The sequence below is a fragment of the Pholcus phalangioides genome, unplaced genomic scaffold (assembly GCF_987345545.1).
Source record: "Pholcus phalangioides strain wild (caught in Gottingen) unplaced genomic scaffold, Ppha-v1.0 ptg000009l_1, whole genome shotgun sequence".
Classification (NCBI taxonomy): domain Eukaryota; kingdom Metazoa; phylum Arthropoda; class Arachnida; order Araneae; family Pholcidae; genus Pholcus; species Pholcus phalangioides.
This window is the reverse complement of record NW_028301602.1, coordinates 50,480,588-50,503,686: the sequence shown is the minus strand read 5'-3', so window position 1 is coordinate 50,503,686 and position 23,099 is coordinate 50,480,588. Positions and strand designations below refer to the sequence as shown.

The window sequence follows — 23,099 nt, the reverse complement described above, 5'->3', positions numbered from 1 at the left end:
CCAGCCCTGGGTCCCAAGATATTTTTTGTTTCCATACTACAAATTCACTATGGGGGCCCACCAACGATTCCAGTTTAAGAGGGCCCCTGCTTCAGGATGTGGGGACCATATAAATACTTACCAAAAAGTTAGACTAGAAGCTATGGTGTGGCAAATTTTTCAACTTGTCCTTGATTGTAACCCAGCTGCATATAGCATGATGGACCTTTTATCGCCGTTCCTGTCCAATTCTTTTTGTCTCATAGATAGATAAATTCTGAAAGTAATGAATTATATGAAGTAATCACAAATGTGCACTGTTGGAATAACGAAACCATGGCCTCCACGAGGGTCGGGTTGAGAGGTTCCAGCCTGGGGACACAGGACAATTCTTAATTATTTTTTTGTTTAATTTAAATGCTTTTTGAAAGTTAGTAACTCGTATTTTTTCTGGGAGAAATTCCTTGCGCTCCTTTTCTGCCCCTTCCAAAGGTCAATTCGAGTAGGGGGTGTTTAATCCCCCCTCTTGAGCAGACATTAATGGATTTTTTTGCAAGTTATTTTTGGAGTTAAAAAACACTTTTAAATTTAAAAAAATTAGACGAACCTAACAAATAATAAGAAAAATTTAAAAGTTTTTGAGAGATCAACTTTACAAAATGTCTGGTCTTGTAAACGCTAAAATTAGAGGCGAGAGATTGACGAGATATTTTGTTACTTCCGCTTAAAGGGTTGAATATACGGCGTGTATTTCATTAAATTAATAATTTATCTATTAATACTATTAATTGTATTCAAAATTTATTGATTATATACAGTCATAGGCGTACGCAAAATTTTCTCGAGGGGGGGGGGTTACAGATTTTTTTTTCTTCTGAGAATGGGGGGGGGTTTACTTTTTTCCATGCAAAATAACACTATAATCTTAGCTCGGGAGGGGCCAAGATTATAATACATATTTGCGTACGCCAATGATTACAGTTTATAAAATGCATGCTTCTATAGTGATAAAAATTTCTTAGACATGTCAAATTCATTACAGAAGTGTGATGTGCTTCAACCTTATTTTACTGTACTTCCGGGGTCCCGGGAAATGTGTTCAGATTCCAGGGAAATTCCCGGTTGAATTCTAGATGCGGGATCGCGGAAAAACTGGATCCCAGGAGAGAAAACCTAGTGGAGACTTGGAATCCACCTTTCCCTGCAATATAAGAAAATGACCGATATGTATGGGATGACAGTTAATTCTATACTGTCGCTTTGGTCGTCCCCACACGAAAGTAATTTCTGGCTACGGCACCTGATAGTATGTGGCATAAGAATGATACATTTTTTTTCTTGTCAGTTTTTAAATCCTAAATCTAGGAAAAATGATTTTTTCTTGATGCCTTCAATCATAAAATTTTATAGGTTTAAAAAATTACTATCCTTTGAAGCCTTACATTTTAATTTCTTAAACGAGTGAACAAATTTTCTGAACAAATGTATTCAATTCGAAGGAGCTTATCAGAGCCATTGCCAGAAATTCTTTCGGAGGAGGTTTGAAGTGACAGAACAATAGATTTTTCTTTGCCTTTTTCTAATATGTTGGGGACGAAACTGGACCTCCCAGTTTCCCTCTCGCCACGGCCTTGCAGCTGCTGTCGGTGATTGTTTTTTGCCGACGGCTATCCATGCACACAAAAGCATGCACGGGGGGGGGGGGGGGTTTCGTCCCCCCTTCTCTTCTCATTTTGCAGAATAAGAAACTGTCAAAGATTTCAAGAAATGTGCAAAATAAGTGTATTTTTTTTTTGGGGCCACCCATTGGGCTCAGGTTCCTGGAGCATTATCCCGATTGCCGTAGCCTAGTTACGAGCCTAAGACAATTACCATCAGTTTTAGTTTTTCATGCTATGAATGCATTACCTGTGAAAAGTTTGGCTTCAGGGGCTCGCCAAAGATTCCAGGCTAGAATCCCTTCTCCAGTATGTGGGAATCCATGGCCCTTCTTATAGACTGCTGAGTGCCCTTCCCCCCTCCGGTAAACACGCCACTAGATGCCACGGACGGGCTATGACTAGGAGTGAAGATCATTTTATTGTCTGGGGGAAAGCATCAAAATGACTCCTCGCGATCGACTGAGATGCAGCAAGATATTTAAAATTTCTAAGAGTGCTGCGAACGCAAACAGGGTATGTAACCCCCCCCCCCTTTGCGGTCATCGGTGGGACAAAAATAAATCGTCCGTAAAAAAGAAGTGACCGTGAGAGGAGGAACCCTATTAAAACCTTGAGAATAATTCTTCATTTTGAAATAAACACAATTTTGAATAACATAAGTAAGAAATACTAAATACTTTTTATAGAAATTCTCAATTTAATTTACAATGGAACATAAAAAAAATTACAGTAATTTCTGATAAATAAGTCGCATCCTGAAAAATGGCCGGGAAAAAAGTGTTTGCGGAAAAATCGCCACTTTTTTTTTTACATGTCACAGCTTCGTACAAAGGCCGAAACTCACTGTACTGACGTGACGTGATTATTCCGAGTCTAGGTGTGGAAAATCCATGCGATTTTTTTTTTGGGCGGGGGGGGGGAAGGGTTGAGCCATCTCTTCAAAATTAATAGAGGGACCGTCGATCTCATTGGCCCAATACAAATTTACGCCTATGACAGGTTCCAAGCACTTCCCTGTGAAAAATCGGGATTCTCGCGAAAGATCTCAGTCCAAAAGCCCAGTTCAATAGAGACAGGATCATTTTTGTCGTGGAGGAAGGAATATGTATGATCGAAACGGTATTTTTCGTCCCTTCCCCCCCCCCCAAGAGTTAGCAGCCCCTCAAGAAATTCCGCCTGTGAAAACTGCCTTCTTCCCTAGTTCCGGCCCTGGCTACCTCAGTGTTGGGATACTGGAAACAGGGCTGCAACTGGGGGGGGGGGGGGGTCAAATGTCCAGGGTGCCGGACCAGGTGGAGGGTCACAAATTTCATCCTTTAACTTCCCTTCAACATTACTTGAAATATTTAAAATTTATATATATATATATATAAAAGAGCAATGCTAACGTAAATAGTTTGGGAATCCCTGATTTTTAAGGAGGAAATTTCATATTCTTAGTATTAGAATGCAATGGTACCCGGATCAGGGGCTTTGAAATTTTTCATTCATTTCTTATTTTCTTTTTTTTATGTTAATTTTATTTTACTATTATTGATTTGATTCCTCATCAAAGGCACCGGAACCTAGGAGCGGAGGTTATTTGAGCCCCCAACCCCAATAAATTTTGTAAGGGGGCTGAGCCAACACCTACTAGAGAATTTTCAGTGGGTGTTGGCTGAGCCTCTCCCTAATATGTTTTAGACAATGCAAAAACAATGCATGCAATGCGTCCTCTGTTTCCTGCGTATGCACTTCAGCTCCGTATATACGGGACGGCCAGCAACTTTCAGCGCTCTCTCCCCACCCATTGTTAATTTCTTCATGTCGGCGCCTCTGTTGTGAAGGCTCGAAAAATGTTACAGGCCTTCGATCTTGTTAAGCTTAATAGTTGTTCACTTTACCTCCTCCCACTTTTTTTCTGTTGTCTCATGTCCCCATCTCCAAGGTCGCACTCAACAAAAGAAGAGATGCTGTTGAGCGTACCGACAGTACAAGCAAGAGAAAGGATTCCCCCCCAAGTTATCTCCAGGAGGTGCCTTCAGGCAGCACTCTGGGAAGGTGCAATTTAGGATGGATGGATGCCGGGGTGATTGCGAGATAAGACTACTATTGTCACAGAACAAGTGCATTGAGATTCTAAAGAAAAATAAAATTTCGAGCAGATGATTTCTACTATTTAGAGAAATTTTTTGTCAAAAAGTTTTTTCTGAGCCACGCGTGCGAAACATATGCACTCGAATTTTTGGGGGGGCCGAGCCGGCTCTTCAAAAATGTTGGGGGGGGGGGCTCGGGCCCTTGGGCCGGATACAAGTTTACGCTTATGCCTCTGTAAGCCTGGGGTATTCAACGCATGGCCAGATTTGGTCCCCGAGGCTTTCCGTCGTGGCCCGCCAATGTTTCCTCATGTTATCAATTCAGTTATTTATTATTATCTACTATTTTTTTATTATTTCTTTTTATTTTATTGTTATGCATTTTTGTATTCTTTTATCAGTACTAAATTCAGTCAACTTAAATTTTATTTCTAAGCGACGGAAAAGACGTCGTTAAGCTTTTTGGAGAGAAAAAAAAACACGTTTTTTTTTTATTTCAGAGATTGTCTTCTTGCATAATAGTAATTTATAAAATTTGGTTCAAAAAATTCGAAAATTCTTTGTCAAAAAGTTTCTGTTCAAAATAATCTGACTGAAAAATACAGAGCTTGACAAATCCCACGCACTAGGTCATCACGGTGACTAAGAAATTGTCTTTGACGCCTAATATTTTTATGTATGATAACTGATAACTATATTGAAGTCTGAGGACAGTACAGAATTATCGGAAATTACGTCGATCGACTTGTCTGCCAGCATGAAAGGGGTCCTGCACAAGTCAGAATACACATTTTTGGACGGATTTTGTGGGGGAAAAAATCTTGGCGCCTATAACATTTTGTTGGCACGTAAATTTTTTTTTTTCGATTTGTCAACCCTGCTCATGCATATGTATACACTCATGTATTTGAGCGTATGTATAACATTAATAGGTCTACATGTACTGTACGCAGGCTCAGGGACGTGCGCAGAACCAAAGATTGTGGGAGAGATCGGGTATCTCTCCCAGAAAAAATTTGAATCGCTAACCTTTAAACAGGTCTTAAAACAAACCGAAATAGAAAGAAAATGCATATAAATTGCTATATGCAACTTCTGTCGATATTTTAATTTATTAAAAAAAATACTCTAAATTTTTGATCATCTTGAGGCAGACATCCATGGATTTACCATATTTTACTGAGGCGAAAATCTTTTTCCACAAAAGTAGGTTAAATTACCCGTTATCGCTGAAATGAAATACAGATTGGGGGGAAAAACGGGACATTCTAGCTCAAAAAAGGACGTATGGTCAATGGGAAATATATGTTGTTATGAGAGACACATACACCCCCCCTCCTTCCCCGTACTGAATAATGTCCCATAAACTTTGAGCAACACCAATCATTTTTTACTTCCGGCGTCCCTGCGTGTAAATTATATTTACATTTTAATAGGTGTGTTGTAATCTACCTCAAGTTTATCTGAAATATATTGTTACAAAACTTTAGTCAGAGAAACAGTAGTTTTGATCCATTTTTTGCGCACGCGCACTACAGATATGACTACAGCATGAATTTTACAGAGTTGCCAGTGTGTGATATGGCTTCCCTCTGCATCATGTTGTAACCAGAAAAAATCTGATAAAATTTATTATATTTTATAATGAAATTTAATTTTAATTTTCAAATTTTTTTAAGTGCATTTAGTGTACTATCATGTAAAACGTATCATTAAGGCATATTATCAGATTATTTGAAATCAAAAATTTGATGACAGTGAATAAACACAAATAATAATAATTACGGTATTTAGCGTAAGTACAATCAAAATATAGCTAAATAAGTGCAAATAATAATAAATATGTATAAAGATTGCAACGATTGAAGATTGAAAAAAAAACACGTGAGAACGAAATAGGACGAGCCGTTAATGCCAAAAGGCACAGTGACGCGATTGGCTGTTGTAGAACTGACTTATCAGTTTGTCATATTTAGCAAGAAATCATACTTTTTCATCATTGAAACAAGTCACCAAGATGACTTTGTGTTGCTATCTTTTAAGACAGAACTCTGTCGGGAAACCTCATGACCATGTACCTACTCTGTATTTTACGGAACAAAATTACATAGAACTCTGAGAACATTTTAAATTTCCCGTTATCACGTCATTTCTAGTAAAAGTCATTAACGGCCGTATTCACCAACACAGTTTCAACTGAAATCGCAGGTGGAAGGATTGAAGATCGAAACGGATTGGTTAAATTAAGGATTTTGAGAGATATTGGGTGCATTCAATACCACTCTGCTGTTGTTACATTACGCATGCTCAACCTATGGCCCGCGGGCCAATTTGGCACTCAGCGATCTGATGTGACCCGCGACCTCAAACTTAATTTTGTAAAAATTTACAGATCACTTGAGTAATCCGCCGTACAGTTCCTCGCACACTTAAACGGTCGGTGACACAGCACTTATGTGACTCGTGGGACATTTACAGAGCACTTGAATGACTCTTGGCACAGTTTAATACAAAACTTTAGTCAGAGAAACAGTAGTTTTGATCCATTTTTTGCGCACGCGCACTACAGATATGATTACAGCATGAATTTTACAGAGTTGCCAGTGTGATATGGCTTCCCTCTGCATCATGTTGTAACCAGAAAAAATCTGATAAAAAAATGATTGGCCCCAACAGCCAATCGCGTCACTGTGCCTTTTGGCATTAACGGCTCGTCCTATTTCGTTCTCACGTGTTTTTTTTTCAATCTTCAATCGTTGCAATCTTTATACATATTTATTATTATTTGCACTTATTTAGCTATATTTTGATTGTACTTACGCTAAATACCGTAATTATTATTATTTGCGTTTATTCACTGTCATCAAATTTTTGATTTCAAATATCTGATAATATGGTTGCAACATGATGCAGAGGGAAGCCATATCACACACTGGCAACTCTGTAAAATTCATGCTGTAGTCATATCTGTAGTGCGCGTGCGCAAAAAATGAATCAAAACTACTGTTTCTCTGACTAAAGTTTTGTGTATCTAGGAGGCTTTGGCAGTTCTCACTCCACTTTACTTATAGCTCAGTGATTGGCGAACCAAATGTCCCGTATTTGTCTCGAGGAAATATGGTCATATTGATCATACTCGATGTATTTGGTATAATTTTTTCTCAAACAGGGGATGGCTCTTAGGCATAAAGTCCTGTATAATTAAAGAAAAAGAAGAACAGAAATAATGGCTGATGTTTCCGAGGCTGATATGGGATTCGACGATGATGTTTCTTCCGCCGGTCTAGAACCTGCTGTGGCAGCATATGACCAGGCTCCCCCAAAGAAATACGAATGTATGTATTTGTGAATCATTCTTGTTTAGTCAGTCACATGCACCCAGCCTTCAAAAAAAACCTACACAAAAGTAACTTTTCCTCTTATTACATACCCTTTATAAAATACGGATATAACATACGAAAAAAACACTTGCGAGCACGCACCCGAATATATGATCACGAATTTTCTGACTTTGCTATTTTGAAAATGGGTATAACCCAGTGTAGCTGCTTGTAAGATTATGTTTAGTAGGGAATGTGTCAGACCGGAAATTTCCTCTTTTGTTCAGTTGAATGCAGCTACTGGGGCATGACCTCCACATGGGTCGGCTGTCAAGGCTCTAGCCCTGGGACAATTCTCACGTTTTTTTTTACTTTTTCATGCTATAAATTAACTATAGAAGGGCCCATGAAATGTTTGACAGAGGCCTCCCGCAAAAGAACCCAGCCTGCTACAGAATGTTGGGCCATGACTGGGGTACAAACACCCACTTGCGCATCCTGGTGTTCCTTATGTTTCTCAAGATGAAAAATCAATGAGTCAGATTGGTATATTTCCTGAGCTTTTGAACCGGCAAGCATTAGTCAAATGCCGTGGGTCTCCACAACGATAATATTTTTTGCTCTCTGGTGAAACACATCTCGATGCCAAAACTCTGGATGTTTCGCTCGTTGGTTTCTTACTTCGCGAAAAAAATCTTGCGACAATGCTGTGGATGTTGTAAATGAAATAGGTATTCTTAATTCTACTGTTAAAATTTCAAATAGATGGCCTATGATAATACACAATATTTTTTGCATTGCTCATCATCGCTGCAATCAATTCAAGGATGCTCTTGTTATCAACGAAAGAACTGCCAAATGAATTTAATAAAAGAAGGCACTCTTTCTTTTAGAACATAGATTCCCAACCTTTTTTTTGCCCCATCGCTCCCTTCTGCAGAAATTTTTTTCTCATATCGCCCCGATGCAATTGAACCCATAGGATCCTATGTTATACCCGTAGCTTCTGTTGCCCCCCCCCCAAGGGGGCATTAATGCTCACGTTGAGAATCACTGATTTAGGATGACACTAACTCTTCAACTAATTAAATCCCAAATAGTAAAGGAGTCTGCACTCCAACTAAAAGGAAGATTCTGAACACAATTTTCAACTTCCAAACCATTTGCAAAAACAGCTAAAGACTTCATACAAACCATTGTAATTTGTGTGTGTGTGTGCGAGAAAAAAAACAGAAAAACAAAAATGAGCTGCATCAAATACAGCAAGAATATTTGTCAAGAATACACTGTCAGTTTTTGCATAGAGTGTATGAAATAATGCAAGTTTTCATATCAAATAAATGCGTATTTAGTCATAATTTCTTCCATTTTAATTAAATTATAATTTTCAAGGTTTATAATTACTAAAATAATTAGCAATGTATTTTAGAATAAATTAAGTACTGAGATGCCATGCCCCTATCCTTGTGTTCTCTCGTGTTTTTTCCTGTAACACTCATGCTCCCAGGTTAACACTAGAAGGACCATGTAATCATTTAAAACAGTGGTTCTCAACCTGGGACCATATGGCCCCCTTGCTGTCCTGGGATATTCTAGTGGGGCCACGGCAGAAAATCAGAAGAAAGGTGATCCGACTGGTGCTGAAGGGAGTCATAGAGTACTTTGAAGAGAAAAAATCTTTAAAAGTGAAACATGGTTGAAAAAAATTACTACTTTGAGAATTCATCAGATCCATTCATAGAACCACGGTCATCTTAACCCTTGGGTCTATGTGGGCATGACCCGGGTTTTCATGTCTATAATGGAGGGACTGCACTATATGGGATCTGGTACTATGGTTTTCATCTGTTACTTCCAGCTAAGTATGGAGGGCCGCCATAGCAACGGTTGATGTGTTTTGAGGGTCGATTTATCGTGCATGTTCGTTGGATGGTACCGTATTTTACACAGACTGTTTTTTAACATATAATTTGACTCTTGGGAGAGATGATAATCCGCCATTTTTGAGTCTGTGCCTAGCCAGGATTCCAGAGATTGATCTGATTTATTAAAATTTCATTCATAATAAAAAAAAATAAAAAGTATCTCAATCTTTGATGAGGGTAGAGGAGGCCCTGGATAGGAGGGGGGGCGGGGGGGGGGGGGGGGGGCACGAGAAAAAAATGTCACCCATAGGGGGCCATGAGCTGAAAAAGGTTAAGAAACAGTGATTTAGAACATTTAGAACTGATTAGAACACAGTAATCAAAATGCCATAATGCACCTTAAGCACTGCATTGCAATAAGGCACCTGCATTACAATTGTGGTCCATATAATATGTCCTAAGCACTGCATTGCAATAAGGCACCTGCATTACAATTGTGGTCCATATAATATGCCCTGAGCACTGCATTGCAATGAGGCACCTGCATTACAATTGTGGCCCACACAATGGATCATAATAAGCAATGCAGCACAATATGTGATGCATCGCAAGAAGCTATAGTACACAATGCACCACAAAATGCTATACAGCACAATACGTATGCGATGTACACTAAGTACAATAAGTACACTAGTATGCAATGTACCACACTACGCTCTAACCACTGCATTACAATAAACAATACAGCATGCGATGTACTACCACCATCAGCAATGCATAACTATTTGCAGTGCACCACTATGAGCAATACAGCACAATATGCAATGAAAAGCAAGAAAACAACAGTTCACCTAATCAAAATCAAACCTGTCGACTTCTCCATGAAGGTATATGTCCATTGCCCCGCTCTGGGTACTTGGACCCTGTGTGCTGCAAGCACTGGTGATATATACATACCTCTCGGTACATGCACAAAAGTTGGTCCTGATGGGTTCAGGAGTTGAATGAAAACTTGACTAAAAATCGTAACAGAAAAAAGTAACCGATTTTCGTAATACAGAAATGTAACTGATTTCTGTCACATAAAATCATAACCGATTTCCATTGCATAGAAACTGGCCTTTTTCGAGTTGGTGATTTTATATTATAGAGTAGATTTTCTATTAGTTTTTAGGTCATAAAACAATAGCCGTATTCATCATTGTTGTGTTTGTTTTCTCTGTATTTACCAGAAGAAACATTTTGAGCATCTTATTTTTTGTGTTGAAAATTTAATTTTTATTTTCAGATTTGGATCACCCAGCTGATGTTCAGTAAGTAACAATACTTCTTCACTAATGAAACTAATGAAAGGTAAATTTTAAAGTAGGGTTGGATTTGAATCATTTCTAAAACAATGTAAAGTAGTAATTTTGACTATCCTTGAAAAAATACACAGTAATCTATATTTTTTATCAAAACTTTTTACATTGTTTTTTTGTCACATTTTTGTAATAAAACTGTTTTTCACACACCATTTTTTGGCATTTTGGATACAATCAGAGATGCAGCATCATATACAATACCAAACTGAAAATTTGACGGATAAGCCCAATTTGCTAATTATTAAAACAGTTCTATTAAAAACCAACATTATAAGCAGTTTGAAATAAAATGATAGATACTGAATACAGAGGATTTGCAGCATTCCGTGTTGCAACCACGGTGGTCATCTCGCGAGGTGCGAATGCAAGCCAATCTCCCCATAAAAAAGTCTAGCCGCAGAGAGCATCGGGCCTACTACAGTAAAATCTTCAAACATTACACTTCACCCATAGTTAGAAAAATATGTGGTAGACAACAGCACTATATCACGCATTACACAGAAACAAGGTTCATGTTAGGTTCGCAACACGGACACTCACATTCCAACATGTACCAATTCATTAGAAGTTCCGCAGAGGAATATGGACAAGGTACATGTATGGTTTAGTAGTAGTGGTGGTCATTTCGCTTAAATAGCCCCAAGCAAAGAGATGCTCTGGGAACCCGACCTTGACAGACCTGAAGTACCAACAACTCGAATTTAGAATCTTGTATATTAAAAATGTTTTTCACATCTTGATCTCCCTGACCCGAGACTCTGTGCAATATGTGGAACTCCTAGGCTGTGCCCGAGTGGGCTCATGATGCCGCCGTAGAAGCGCAGTTACCATTATTTTGACCTTTATCCCAATATATGTTCTGTGTTATCTCAACATACAATCATAGGCATAAACTTGTATCCGACCCATCCAATAATTTTGAAGGATCGGTTCAGCCCCCTCAAAAATTCACTTGGATACGTTTCCCATATTTGGCTCGAGAACAATTTTTATGATTTAAAAAATTGCCCCAAAAAAAAAAGTTTGGTAAAAAAAATCTGCTCAAAATTTTATTTTTAATACTTTTTTAAAATTGCGATTGACGTGACCTTTGCTTTCTTTTTTTGAAACAATTTATAGTAATTTTCTCTTGGTCAACAACAATTATCATTCTCCCTCATTGCCAATCGTAGCTGCTTGAAGGCATGCATCTCTGGATAGCATCTGGAGACGATATGGTGTAGAGGTGCTTTGGTACTTTCTTGTTCCCGCTGTCGGAAAACTCAGAAGCATCTCTTCTTTTATTTGAATGTGGCCCTTGGGGAAGGAGGCTTTCAGATGATGCAGGAGGAAAAGAAAGGTTAAAAAAATAGGTCAATAATGATTGAAACAAAAACAAGTACACTCCGAGAACCATATTTTACTTACCAAGTTCGGGAGCCTGGGCCGAAACATTTTTGACAAAATACTGTGCTAATGACTAATATTACAGAGACAAACAATAGCTAAATTAAACGCAGTGAAACCTCGAGATAATGATTGCGGACCAAGAAAAAATATTGTCGTAGAGGGATTATCGTTATATCGAGAGGCAACATTATCATCACATGCCCTGAAATTTCTTTTGCTGTTGACATCTTTTCTGAATCTGCATTGTTAGTACCACCAAAAAAAATGTGCTTTTGAGTATTTATTCACCGCAAAAATAATTAAATTGATTAATTGATAAATAAAATTCATTTGGATGTATTGCCCCCATAAAAAGCTTAATCCCAATACACTGTGGCATGGCCCTCACATCCTGTAGTAAGGCGCGTAGGCTGGAATCATTGGCGGGCCCCCTACCCAGACTTTTCACTGGCATCTACATCGTAAATTTACAGCTTGAAAAATCAAAAAATGACAAGAATCATCCCGGACCCTTGGGCTGGAGCACTGTTAGCCCCACCAATGTTGGGGGGGGGGGGCATGCAGAGGCTCCCACATGAAGAAATCATTGGGGTGGGGCTGAAAGTTGCTGGTCATCCTGTATATTCAAGATTCAAGTGCGTACGCTAGAGAGAGGGTGCATTGCATTGTTTTTTCAGAAATTATTGGGAGGGGGGGTGCTCAGCCTCTTCACAAAATTTATTGGGAGGGGCATCAAATGGCGAAGTCGTTCCAGTAAATTAAGAAGGGAAATTAATTCGCCTTAATCCATTGGAAGAAATTCAAGTTTTATTTGAATATATATCAGTATTTCATCAGTCATTGCAGAAAAATAATGTGCGGCGTGTAAAACGCTGTGATGTTTTCATAAAAACTTCAGCCTGGAAAGCAATTTTGAGAAGACAGCAAATTTTAGGGGAAACAAAACTATCTTTCAATGTAATCGACTTTTACACTGTGGAGGTGATGTAAAGCTGCATTTGTTTTAGCCCCCCCCCCACTCGACAGCAATAGCATCACTCTTAGTTATGGCCCTGTCGGCGGCACCTAGAAAGTACTGCTACAAACAGATTGGGAATCACAGCCCAAAAAAATACAGTACAGTATATATTCAATTAATCTGCAAAGTATTTCCCAACAATGGGGCCCTCAAGGCATCGAACAAGGCTTCTGGATTGAGATGTTTCGTGGGTACCAGGGCAAGATTTCCTAATCCTCCCCCATCTGTTGTAAATTTATATGGTAAAAATCGGAAAAAAAATTCCTCCACACACTCCAGCCAGGAGCACTGTGGGACCTTCCTTCATGGGAAAGCCATGTGGCTCACCCTCTGGGAATCATTGATATACAGTAAGACCTTGGTATAACCTCAACCATTCTTAATGTCAACACGTCTATTATGTCAGTTTCTTAAAATCCTGCTAGCTTAACTGGCAAAACGTTTACTCGTTATTAAATCACCCCATTAATGAAGTCATATTTATTCGGTACTCGGGTGTTACGCTATACAGAGGTCTGACTGATGATGAAATGGTGTAGGGCTCAGAAAAGCAGTTTGTTGCAAGGAGCAGATCACCCCGAGATTCAGAAATAAAATTGTTTTATAAGCATAAATTTGTGATTGTTTCCGCAAATATTGAACACACATGACCCTCACATTCTAGAGCAGGGCCCTTAGGCTGGGATCTTTTGCGGGCCCATTATCGTGAATTTATAGCGTGAAAAAAACAAGAAAATGATCCCAGGCCCGGAGCCTGAGACTCCTAGTTACAGCCCATCCGTGGATTCTAGTGGCGTTTACCGGGGGGGGGGGGCACTCAGCAGACTATGAGCAGGGTCATGGACTCCCACATACTGGAGAAGGCTTCTAGCTTGGGATCTTTGGCGGGCCCTCGAAGCCAGACTTTTCACAGGTAATGGATTTATAGCATGAAAAACTAAAAATGATGATAATTGTCCTAGGTGCGTAACTAGACTGGGGCAACCGGGATAATGCACCAGGAACCTGAGCCAAATGGGTGCTTCCCCTAACAAAAACAAAATTTACACTTATTTTGCACATTTCTTAAAATCTTTGACAGTTTCTTATTCTGCAAAATGAGAAGAGAAGAGGGGGGTTGAACCCCTCCTCCTTTTTTTGAATACAACCTCTGACGGTGGACTATTCACCAAACTTTATGTTCGGTGAATAGTCCTGTAACATTAACGTAGATGAAATGCTAACGAAAGTTACCTTACTGTCCTTCGAAATAGTCACCTCCATTACTATGTACCGCTGAGATCTCCTATACATGTCCTGGAAATTTTGCAAGAAGTCTTCTTTTGGGATTGAGTTCAAAAGCCTCATCCCGTTTCGTTGGATGTCAGGAATATCGTCAAATCTCTTTCCTTTCAAAGTGAGTTTGAGTCGTGGGAATAGGAAGAAGTCTGGAGGATTCAGATCTGGCGAGTATGGTGGATGTTCAATTTGCACCACCCTTTTTTTTGCCAGGAACTGTTTGACGATATTGGCTGTGTGAGGGCAAACATTGTCGTGAACAAGAAACCATGAACCTTGTTGTGCGTACTGAGGTCGTACCCTGCGTAGACATTTCATGAAACAGGTCAAAATTTCAATGTACCTTGCAGCATTCATCGTTGTTCCCTCAGGTAGAAATTCCTTGTGGATAACGCTTTGACTATCTAAGGTGATTAGCATCGTTTTGATGCCTGATTTTTCTGCTCTGACCTTTTTCTGACGAGGTGATGCAGGAGAACGCCATTCCATGCTTTGCCGTTTCGTTTCAGGGTCGTACTTTAGACACCAGGACTCATCCTCAGTGACAATACAGTTCAAGAAATTTGGTGTTGCATCCGTTGTTTCGACAAAATCCTGTGAAGCCTGTGAACGTGCCTGCTTCTGATCCTCGTCAAGTGATGTGGCACAAGACGACAACACGCCTTTTGCATCCCTAAATTGTGGGTAACGATTTGTAGCACGGATTCACGGTTAATCTGCAGTTCATCAGCTATCATGCGCACAGTTAATCAATCTTTCGTGATAATTTTCATCACCTTCTCAACGTTTTCGTCACTGACGGAGGTCGCCGGTCTTCTACTACGGGGGTTGTTCGAAACACTTTCCCAGTCTTCTTTAAAACGGGCGAACCACTTGTACACACACTTCATGGGCAATGCTTGATCTTCATAAACACGTACCAGCGTGAGTTTCTGTCAGTGTCTTGCCAAGCTTAAAACAAAACTTTAAATTGATCTTTTGTTGGTTCATTTTCCTGTTCTCAGTTAAGAACCAACGCACTAAACAAGCACTTTATAAAACAAGTCTTTCATGGAACACAAACAACGCTCTACTGAACAACGGTGGCGGCAGATGGTCAACACCTGCCGCCATGCATGTGCAGCGTTTTGCTTCGCCAGTGTTGCCAGATCGGCCGTTCTGACTTCATTCACCAAACTTTATTTTCAGAAGTTGTATAACCCTTTCAAGGAAGTACCCCCCCCAATGAAAAACTATGTATCAGGCCCCAAGAAAGCTCACTACGGCCGTTGCCCTGTCAATTCCACCCTTGGGAGATATACAGAGGGCAGAAATCGGAAATTTTTGGAAGAAAAATTTTTTTTTTCATGTATTTGAGTCTTTTCATGATAAAGAGGGCCGCAGCTAGCAAAGAGCATTTCAATAGGGTTCAGTTTCGGCTGCTTCAATGCAGGTTTTCTGAATACAAGCACCATTTCCTAATTGGAAGGACGGGGAGAGTGTCGCCTTTGTGGGGAATATGTCACCTGGAGGCATCCGTCCATATGGGGACCCCTGCTGTTTCCCAAAAACTACATTCTTTTCGACGCCGTCGGCACCTATCAGGGCTTTGGTAAAGGATTTTGTGCTTAATGGATGGCCATTCTGGTTCTGGATGGCCATCAGTGAAACAGGGACGCCAACAGAAGCAGTTCCATAGGTGATCCTAATTGGAATATGAAGAAATTATGGTGGTAAAGAAAAATCTGCTATAGACAGGGTTTGTGATTCTGCATAATAAATAGCTTTGTTTGGGGCCCCTTAAAATAACTCCTTGTTTTTCCCTGAAAAAAACTGCCACAAATGTTGAGATAGGCAGTTCCACAGTATTCTATGGTTTGTGTGGATCACATTCGGTTGTGCATGTACAGTACAACCTTCTGTCAGTAGAACATGTTGTATTACAAGAAAAAATGGAAAAGTTCAAGTTCCTTGTGATTCCGCACAGTTTCCTGACAGAAAAAGTAAGCAATATATTAAATATCGTTACACATTTTTGATAAATTCATATAAATTTTACATTTTAATCATTTTTTCTTCAATGATAATTTATTCACTCTCTTCAAAAACAATCTAGATACAATATTTTGCAGACCTCTAATACTCATAATCAATAAAAGTGTAGTAAAATATGTGGAATTTTTTTTTCTGTTAGACATATCAATAAATTAATAAAACTTACCATATGTTTTATTTTTTCAATCATATTTAAAATTTATTTAAAAAAAATTTAAATACCATTTGGCTTGCATACTTGGAAAAGTAAGAATGTTTAAATCAAGTTTTATCAAGAAATTTATGCAACTAAAAATCTGTAGTTTTTTCTCATCTAAAACCTGATATATGATTCAATATATGAGAGTAAAATAAATCTTAAATAATTGAAATGTAATTTGATTTTGAGGGAAATATGCACTGTATCATAAAATATAAATAAATACAGGACTTGACAAAAACCAAAAAATATTTTGGAGCCAGGCATGTTTTTTTCGCAATAAAAGTGTCTTAAATAATTTTTTTTCAACCTTTCTGGGAATTGATGACACATTCCCAGCGCCATAACTAGATACTTTGTCACCTGGGGCAAGCCGGAATTTTGGTGCCCCTTGCATGTAGAAGAAGCAGTTAAAGGGTGAATTCGACGCCGATTCTGGTTCAGCGCTCGGAGCACCAGACCCACCTGCTCTCTCTAGTTGCAGCTCTGCTCCTTTCCATGTTGGAATTATTTATCAATCACATATACAAAATTTTAGGCGCCAATACAGATTTTCCAGTCGCCATGGTGACCTGGCGCCTGGGATTTATCCAACCCTGGAATAAATAAAGATGTATGTACTGTATATATTTTTTGTATATTTTTACTTGTATTCTTTGTATATAATCGTTTTCGTGACCCCACCCAGGGATTTCGGGATTCATGAGATCTGGGGGACCCAAGGGATCCTGGGGGGATATACTCAGATTTATGGCACAACTCTATCAGTAATAAATTGCCTATGGCAATAGACCAGAGTTGTGCTCGGTTTCAATGAGAGAGAGAATGAAAGTGTATTTGTACTTGAATCACGATCAAAGTAGAATGGGGCTCAAGGTCAGAGGCGTACACCCCCAACAATTAAATAAACTTTTATTAATTAAATGCTTTTGAAAAATTGGCACCAACTCAAAAATTCTCTGGAAGAAATTCCGTGCACCCCCCCCCCCCAATAGATCGTTCTTGGGTACACTCCTGCTCAGGGTCCCATTACAAGGGCGAAGCAAGGGGGGACTTGGGGGTCAGGTCCCCCCCCCCCTGAAATGTGAGAAAATGACCAAAAAAAAGGGAAGAAGATGGCCAAATCTATTGTTCCATCACTTTGGTCCCCAACCCCCTAAATGAAAGTGGTCCCCTCCCAAACAAAATTTCTGGCTACACCCCTGTCCCATTCACTTTGGTAACAATACATGAAATGATTGTTATAATTAGAGCCCGAATTTTCCACTTAAAAAATGACAAAATATGAACTAAAACTGGGAAAATATCAAAATGAAATAAAAAACTAAATGAAAATAAATAAAATAATATGAAATTAAAAAACAAATAACCACACGAAAAATGCAAATATGTTTTTAAATGTATCTTTTATTTGTCTCGGTGCGTATTCATTTGCAAAAACATTCTCATGCAAGCAACTTCTACATGTATTTTATTTAGGAATTTCTAGTTATTAGTACTGTAGCTGATTCTACTCGCCTAAAGTACCACAGGATGTTTAGAGATGTCGCGAGTTTGATACCTGATTCGTCCTCGTCAGAAAACTTTCCTGACACAGGGGTACAACAGAAACGGCAACGTGACCGCAGAAAAAATTGCTCCCGCATAGAGTCCCCCATCGAGGGGTTAGCGCACCAACCTCTCGATGAGTATGAAAACAAGCCTGCCGTTCGGAATCGGCAATAAATTGTAGGTCCCGGTCTAATTAGCCCTCGTGTGCAGAAAATGACCATAGTGCCACAAAAATTATCGAATGTAGCTGCTTACTAATAGAAAGAAAAAGTTGCTCGAAAAAGAAGCAAACTACACATGCACATAAATAACAAAACATGAATAGTGTCAAAAATGGGCCGATTTTTCTCCTGAGAGATCTTACTTTTTACTTGAAAAAAAGTAAAAAAAAAAAAAAACAAAGCACCCAGGCTTCAGGTATGGCCCATTGTAGATAGAAGGTCTTTGGAGTTGAGCAGCCAAACATCAAACTATTTTAAAATGTTGAATTTCCGATTCGATAGAAAATGTTCACAGATGCGTAGGAAGTGAGCATGAATGTAATAGTTCAGACTTTTAATTGTTCAGTTGGTCGTCTAAACCGCTTTGATGATACAAAAGTGTATGAAAAAACGCCTTATACTCTCAGAGAATCAACTGCTTTGAGATCAGAAATCAATTTCATGACTGAGTTCTGTTCATTCATTAATATTAGAACGAAATGAGCTCAAAGACATTCCCATGCAGATAAAGCAGCAATTTACAATAATTTTATGTCCTTACAGACTAAAAAGTGAAAATTCGTTTATAATGAGAAGTACTTTACAACGTAAATTTTTCTCGTGGTTTTGTGAGCTGTTGTTATAACCCCGAAAGCAGAATGTTTTGCATTGTTCTGCAACGAATCCTCGGCTGATTGGAAATGCTCAGCGGTAAAAATTCCCATGATAGTGTTTTCTTGTACTTTTTCTTGAAATACTTCCAGATTGTTCTGCAGTAGTGCTAATTGTCTGCGACGTACGTCACAGATTTTGTCATATTCTGCTTTGGGGGTTGTAACAAACTTTTATTGTATTATGAGCAATAATTATTTGAAAATTATAAAAATTTGATTAATCTTCCGTACAACTTGAAAATATGCACTTATTCTGAAAATTCTTCAATTACATATATTTATACACACATTAATGCTAAAATATGTGAATGTAAAAAACAGGACTAATCATAACAAATTTATAAATAGTGCAAAAAAATAAAAAATAAAAAGATAGATTTCCCGTCTCCTGCTGGGTGACCTTTCATTAAATTAAGTTGTATAATAACCAAGAATGGCCACCAAAGCAGTGTTTTCCAAAGTGTGTGCAATAGTCCAGAGGGTCGGTAGAAGCTATGGGTTTAGTATAGGATCCTATGGGTGGGCTTGAGTTAAGAGAGATGAGAAACCACCACCCCTGTGGTGGTCGAGTGGTTATGGTGACGGACTCGCGATGCGAGGATCCGGGTTCGAACCCCACTGTGGTGGTCGGCTGAAGTTGGTTTTCTGTGGTTCCCAACTTCAAGGCGCAAATGCGAGCCGATCTCCCCGTTAAAAAGTCTCGCCACAGAGAGCAACAGTCCTACAACGATAAATCATTCAATCATAACACTTCTCTCATAGTTAGAAAAACTGGTGGCGGATGACAGCACTAGACATAACAAGCATTACAGAGAAACAAAAAACTTTCACGTCAGGGCTCGGGGATCCATGATGTTCTCAAGTCAGCCACCTCGTTGGGCAATTTGCCTGTTGTGGCGTTGTATTTGTATTTGTATAGGAAATTTTTTTTTTAAAAAGAAGGGCTATATGAAACAAAAAGTTTGGGAAACTTTTCACTGAAGCAGCGGTTCTCAACCGGTGCTCTGTGTGCCCTTCCCGGGGGCTCCCCAGCCACTCGAAGAAAATAAAATAAATCAGTAAATTTGATAAATAAATAAAAGAGGAGCCTACGAAGCACCGCCATAGAAATTTTACGTTGAATAGAGGCGGCCACTGAAGCATATTTGTGTTTGAGTACAGGTGATCATCTATGGAGATTTTACTGTATTTAGGAAAATGTAATGCAGGGCTCCCACTTGTCCTACTTTTCCTACTTTTTGGTAAAATGTCCTACTTTTGTCCTACTTTTTTATCAAATCCTATTGACAAAATTTGTGTAATTGATTTTAATTAAGCAGGAAATCATTGATATATTGCCAAATATTACAAATGTTGAAAAATGCAATTAATGATTCTGCCAAAGCAGAAATTTTATCATTTTTAAGGTTATTTTATGGGGGGGGGGTGTATGTGGACCATTTGGTTGATTAATTTTTCATTTGCTTAGTTTGAGGGTTCAACAAGTATAGTAGTCATTAAAAACTTCTGTCTGGATGAAAAAATAATTTTGTATTTATTATTTCATGGTCTTGGACAGTAACTAACATTCATCATTCAAAATTACAGTGCAAATAGGTGTAACAACGGTTTGCATTTCAAAAAAGTTTTATACATAGGCTTATTCTAGGTTTGGTGATTCTGATGCTACCCAATAGCATTCAGTTTTCTTCTGTATTTTTAAGGCATGAAGAGGCATAAACAATATTTAAAATGCTCAGCAAAGAGCTAGAAATGGAAGTGCTTCATTTGTCAAAAATGATTACACTGGCATTGAACAGTAAAATGTGAACAAATCCCTTTAAAAATTATGGACAACGCAGTAAAACTATCTGGTTCACCTTGCCTTATTTATATCGGATCTTGTAATCTACACATTTTGCACACTGTGCTTTTGAAAGTGGTCTCGAAGGAGCGTCATTCTTAAAAAACGTACGTCTTCAAAATTTGCTGTGCATTGTCGAAGAGAGTTGACGAGCTCTGCACCTTGGAAGACTCCAAAAAAGAATGTAATATAATTATATGAGGAGAGACAGCAAAGAATTATCTGTGGTTGCTAGTACACTGTTTTGGCCAAAAATTGGTTTTGTAATCAAGTCATTTATCATTTTGCTTTGGCTTGAGTCAATCTTATAGGAAACTGAAATAGTGCTATGAAAAAAAAGTTAATTGAAAAGTCAATTTTTTTTTCAATTTGAATTTTAAAAAAAAAATTTTTTTTAGGGCTTTTTTTCCATTATGCTATGATTATGTTGTCTAAGGTGGTTTCCCTCTCCCATCCTACTTTTTAGTCATTCGTTTTCCTATTTTTTCTCATTTTTTGAGTGGGAGCCCTGGTAATGGAACCCTTTCTATACGTTTCCCTGTTAAGTTTCTGACCTTACTTATTTGTACGACTTTTGGCTTCAGTTGCTGTACATTCCTATACATTATCCCTGTATACAGGGCCTAACTTCTGCATGGGCAAATGGGGCCTTTATAACTTTGAGCCCCCGAAATTCAAACAACATGCATTCACTGACCAATTAACATCTTTGACTCTTATCGCAAGAGCCTTCTAATTCCTACTTTACCCAAGACCCTGCCTGTATACACTTCAATTAATCGATGTTTTCACTTCGATTCGAACTCCCAAGTCTTTTGGAAACACCATTTCTATCAATCGAATCACATAATTTTTCAATAGTAAAAGCGTGTCACTGAAATACAGTGTTTCCCGGTTTTCAAAAACACATCATGAAGAAACGTTGTAAGTGGAAAAACTAAGCGGAATCGACTGTAGTTTCTCATGCATATTTTTTTACTGAAAAAGTCATAAAATTTAAGATGATTGACTGGTTCAATGGCTTTTGACAGGTACTGAAATAATTATTCAACGGGCTATGGTATGCTGATAGCCAGGGCCATAACTATGATTTTTGCCGTCCCCACATTCAATAACTTTGTAACGGTGTTCTCTGTTCCCACCTATAACTGCCGCTTCCTAAATTTTGCCGCCCGGGGCAGTTTCCTCCTCTGCCCACTCCTGTTCCGGCCCTGCTGATAGCAAACATATACACTATTAGTTCTTTCTTTAAGAGAAAAATCTTTCTCAACGGAACTCAATACATCATCTAGTTTTTGCTTAGATATAGAAACCAAAAGCAAAACAAACAAGTATAAGACGTTTTACATAAGGTTTAAATAACATTTTTTTCTGTTAAATCTTGAAATGAATACAGTAAAATTGCTTGAGACTTTAGCAACAGTAATGTTATGATAGTATAATATTTCTTCTCAAGCTTAAGATTTTTAATAAGATACATTTGTATTTATTCAATTTTGATCCTTGGAGATCAGTGAGCTTTAGTGAGAAAACAATTAACTCATTTTTCTTATACAGTAAAACCCCTCTTAACGGACACCTCATATGCTGTCACCCCATCTTTTATGGCCAAATAATAATTTACCCTACCCTTGTATAATAAAAGTATGAATTTCAAACCCCTGATTAATGGTCACCCCTCTTTATGGATATGTCAGTCGCGACAATGCTATGTATTGTTTATGAAAGTTTTCTCTGACACGGTCCCGCCCCCTTCACAGACGCAATGGCTAAAATTGGCTAAATCCGATAGAGCCTGGTTTGCGTGTTCTTTTTGAAAGAAAGTACCAACAACAAGATTCAAGGCACAATGAAGTGTTCATATCTGAACTTGCGTGGCTTTGTCCATGATATACAGCCTACGAGCGTACAAACTTCATTTATATGATGTGTCGTATGAACGAAGTTTTGTTACATTGAAACTGAGCCGCCCAAACATTTTGAATAACTTTACCATTATGCATACAATAGAACGTCAAAGCTGATATGTTCTGACTTTTCAAGTAAGAAATAATAATACTTCAGGGTATACTGTGACAAATTTTCATATTTATATGTTGAGTATTAAAATAGATAATCATAGAAATACCTAGAACAGCGAACAGGTTGAACCCTGTAAGAAAAATGACAGGTTTTCAAGTAAATAGGTGTAGATTTGTGGAACAAGAATTTGGATCAACTATGTTCAAAGAACAATGTCACACAATTAGTACCATGAAATCCTGCGGTATCTCAGATTTGACGTTCGAAGCATCATAGCTGAACACCTGGCTATTGACAGATTTGCTCTCACTCAAGACATTTGGTACAACCCAGGGTTCATAACTGGCATATTTTCGAAAATATTCGATAATTTGACCAGGATTGGGTTTTTGACATGACAAGTGTCAAAAACTGGTTTTAAACTGTCAAAAACTATTGAAAACCTAAATGAATGCTTTTGGATAATGTTTTGAACACAGTAAGTATATAACATGATGAAAAACTTACTTTTATGCATATTACAATGTTTTATTTTTAAATATTAATTTATTACAGTAATTAAAACAATATTAATAATAATTTGCAATTTTGAATTTTTCAACATAAGAGCCTAGAACAGTGGTTCTC

The 23,099-nt window shown here is 38.3% G+C and overlaps 1 protein-coding gene across 5 annotated transcripts in view; it reads left to right on the top strand.

The window, feature by feature from the left end:
- Positions 1–6,801: 6,801 nt before the first annotated feature.
- The window catches only part of Archease (protein archease), a 288,400-nt gene continuing 272,102 nt past the window's right edge, over positions 6,802–23,099 (top strand). For 2 of the 5 annotated variants that reach the window (XM_089236488.1, XM_089236486.1), the window contains exons 1-2: positions 6,907–7,050; positions 10,189–10,213. In XM_089236488.1, coding sequence (XP_089092614.1) covers positions 7,021–7,050; positions 10,189–10,213 — 55 coding nt within the window. In that variant the 5' untranslated portion in view covers positions 6,907–7,020. Of the gene's footprint in view, positions 7,051–10,188; positions 10,214–23,099 lie in introns of all 5 variants that reach the window. The other 3 variants (XM_089236487.1, XM_089236480.1, XM_089236490.1) reach the window with 2 other exon arrangements.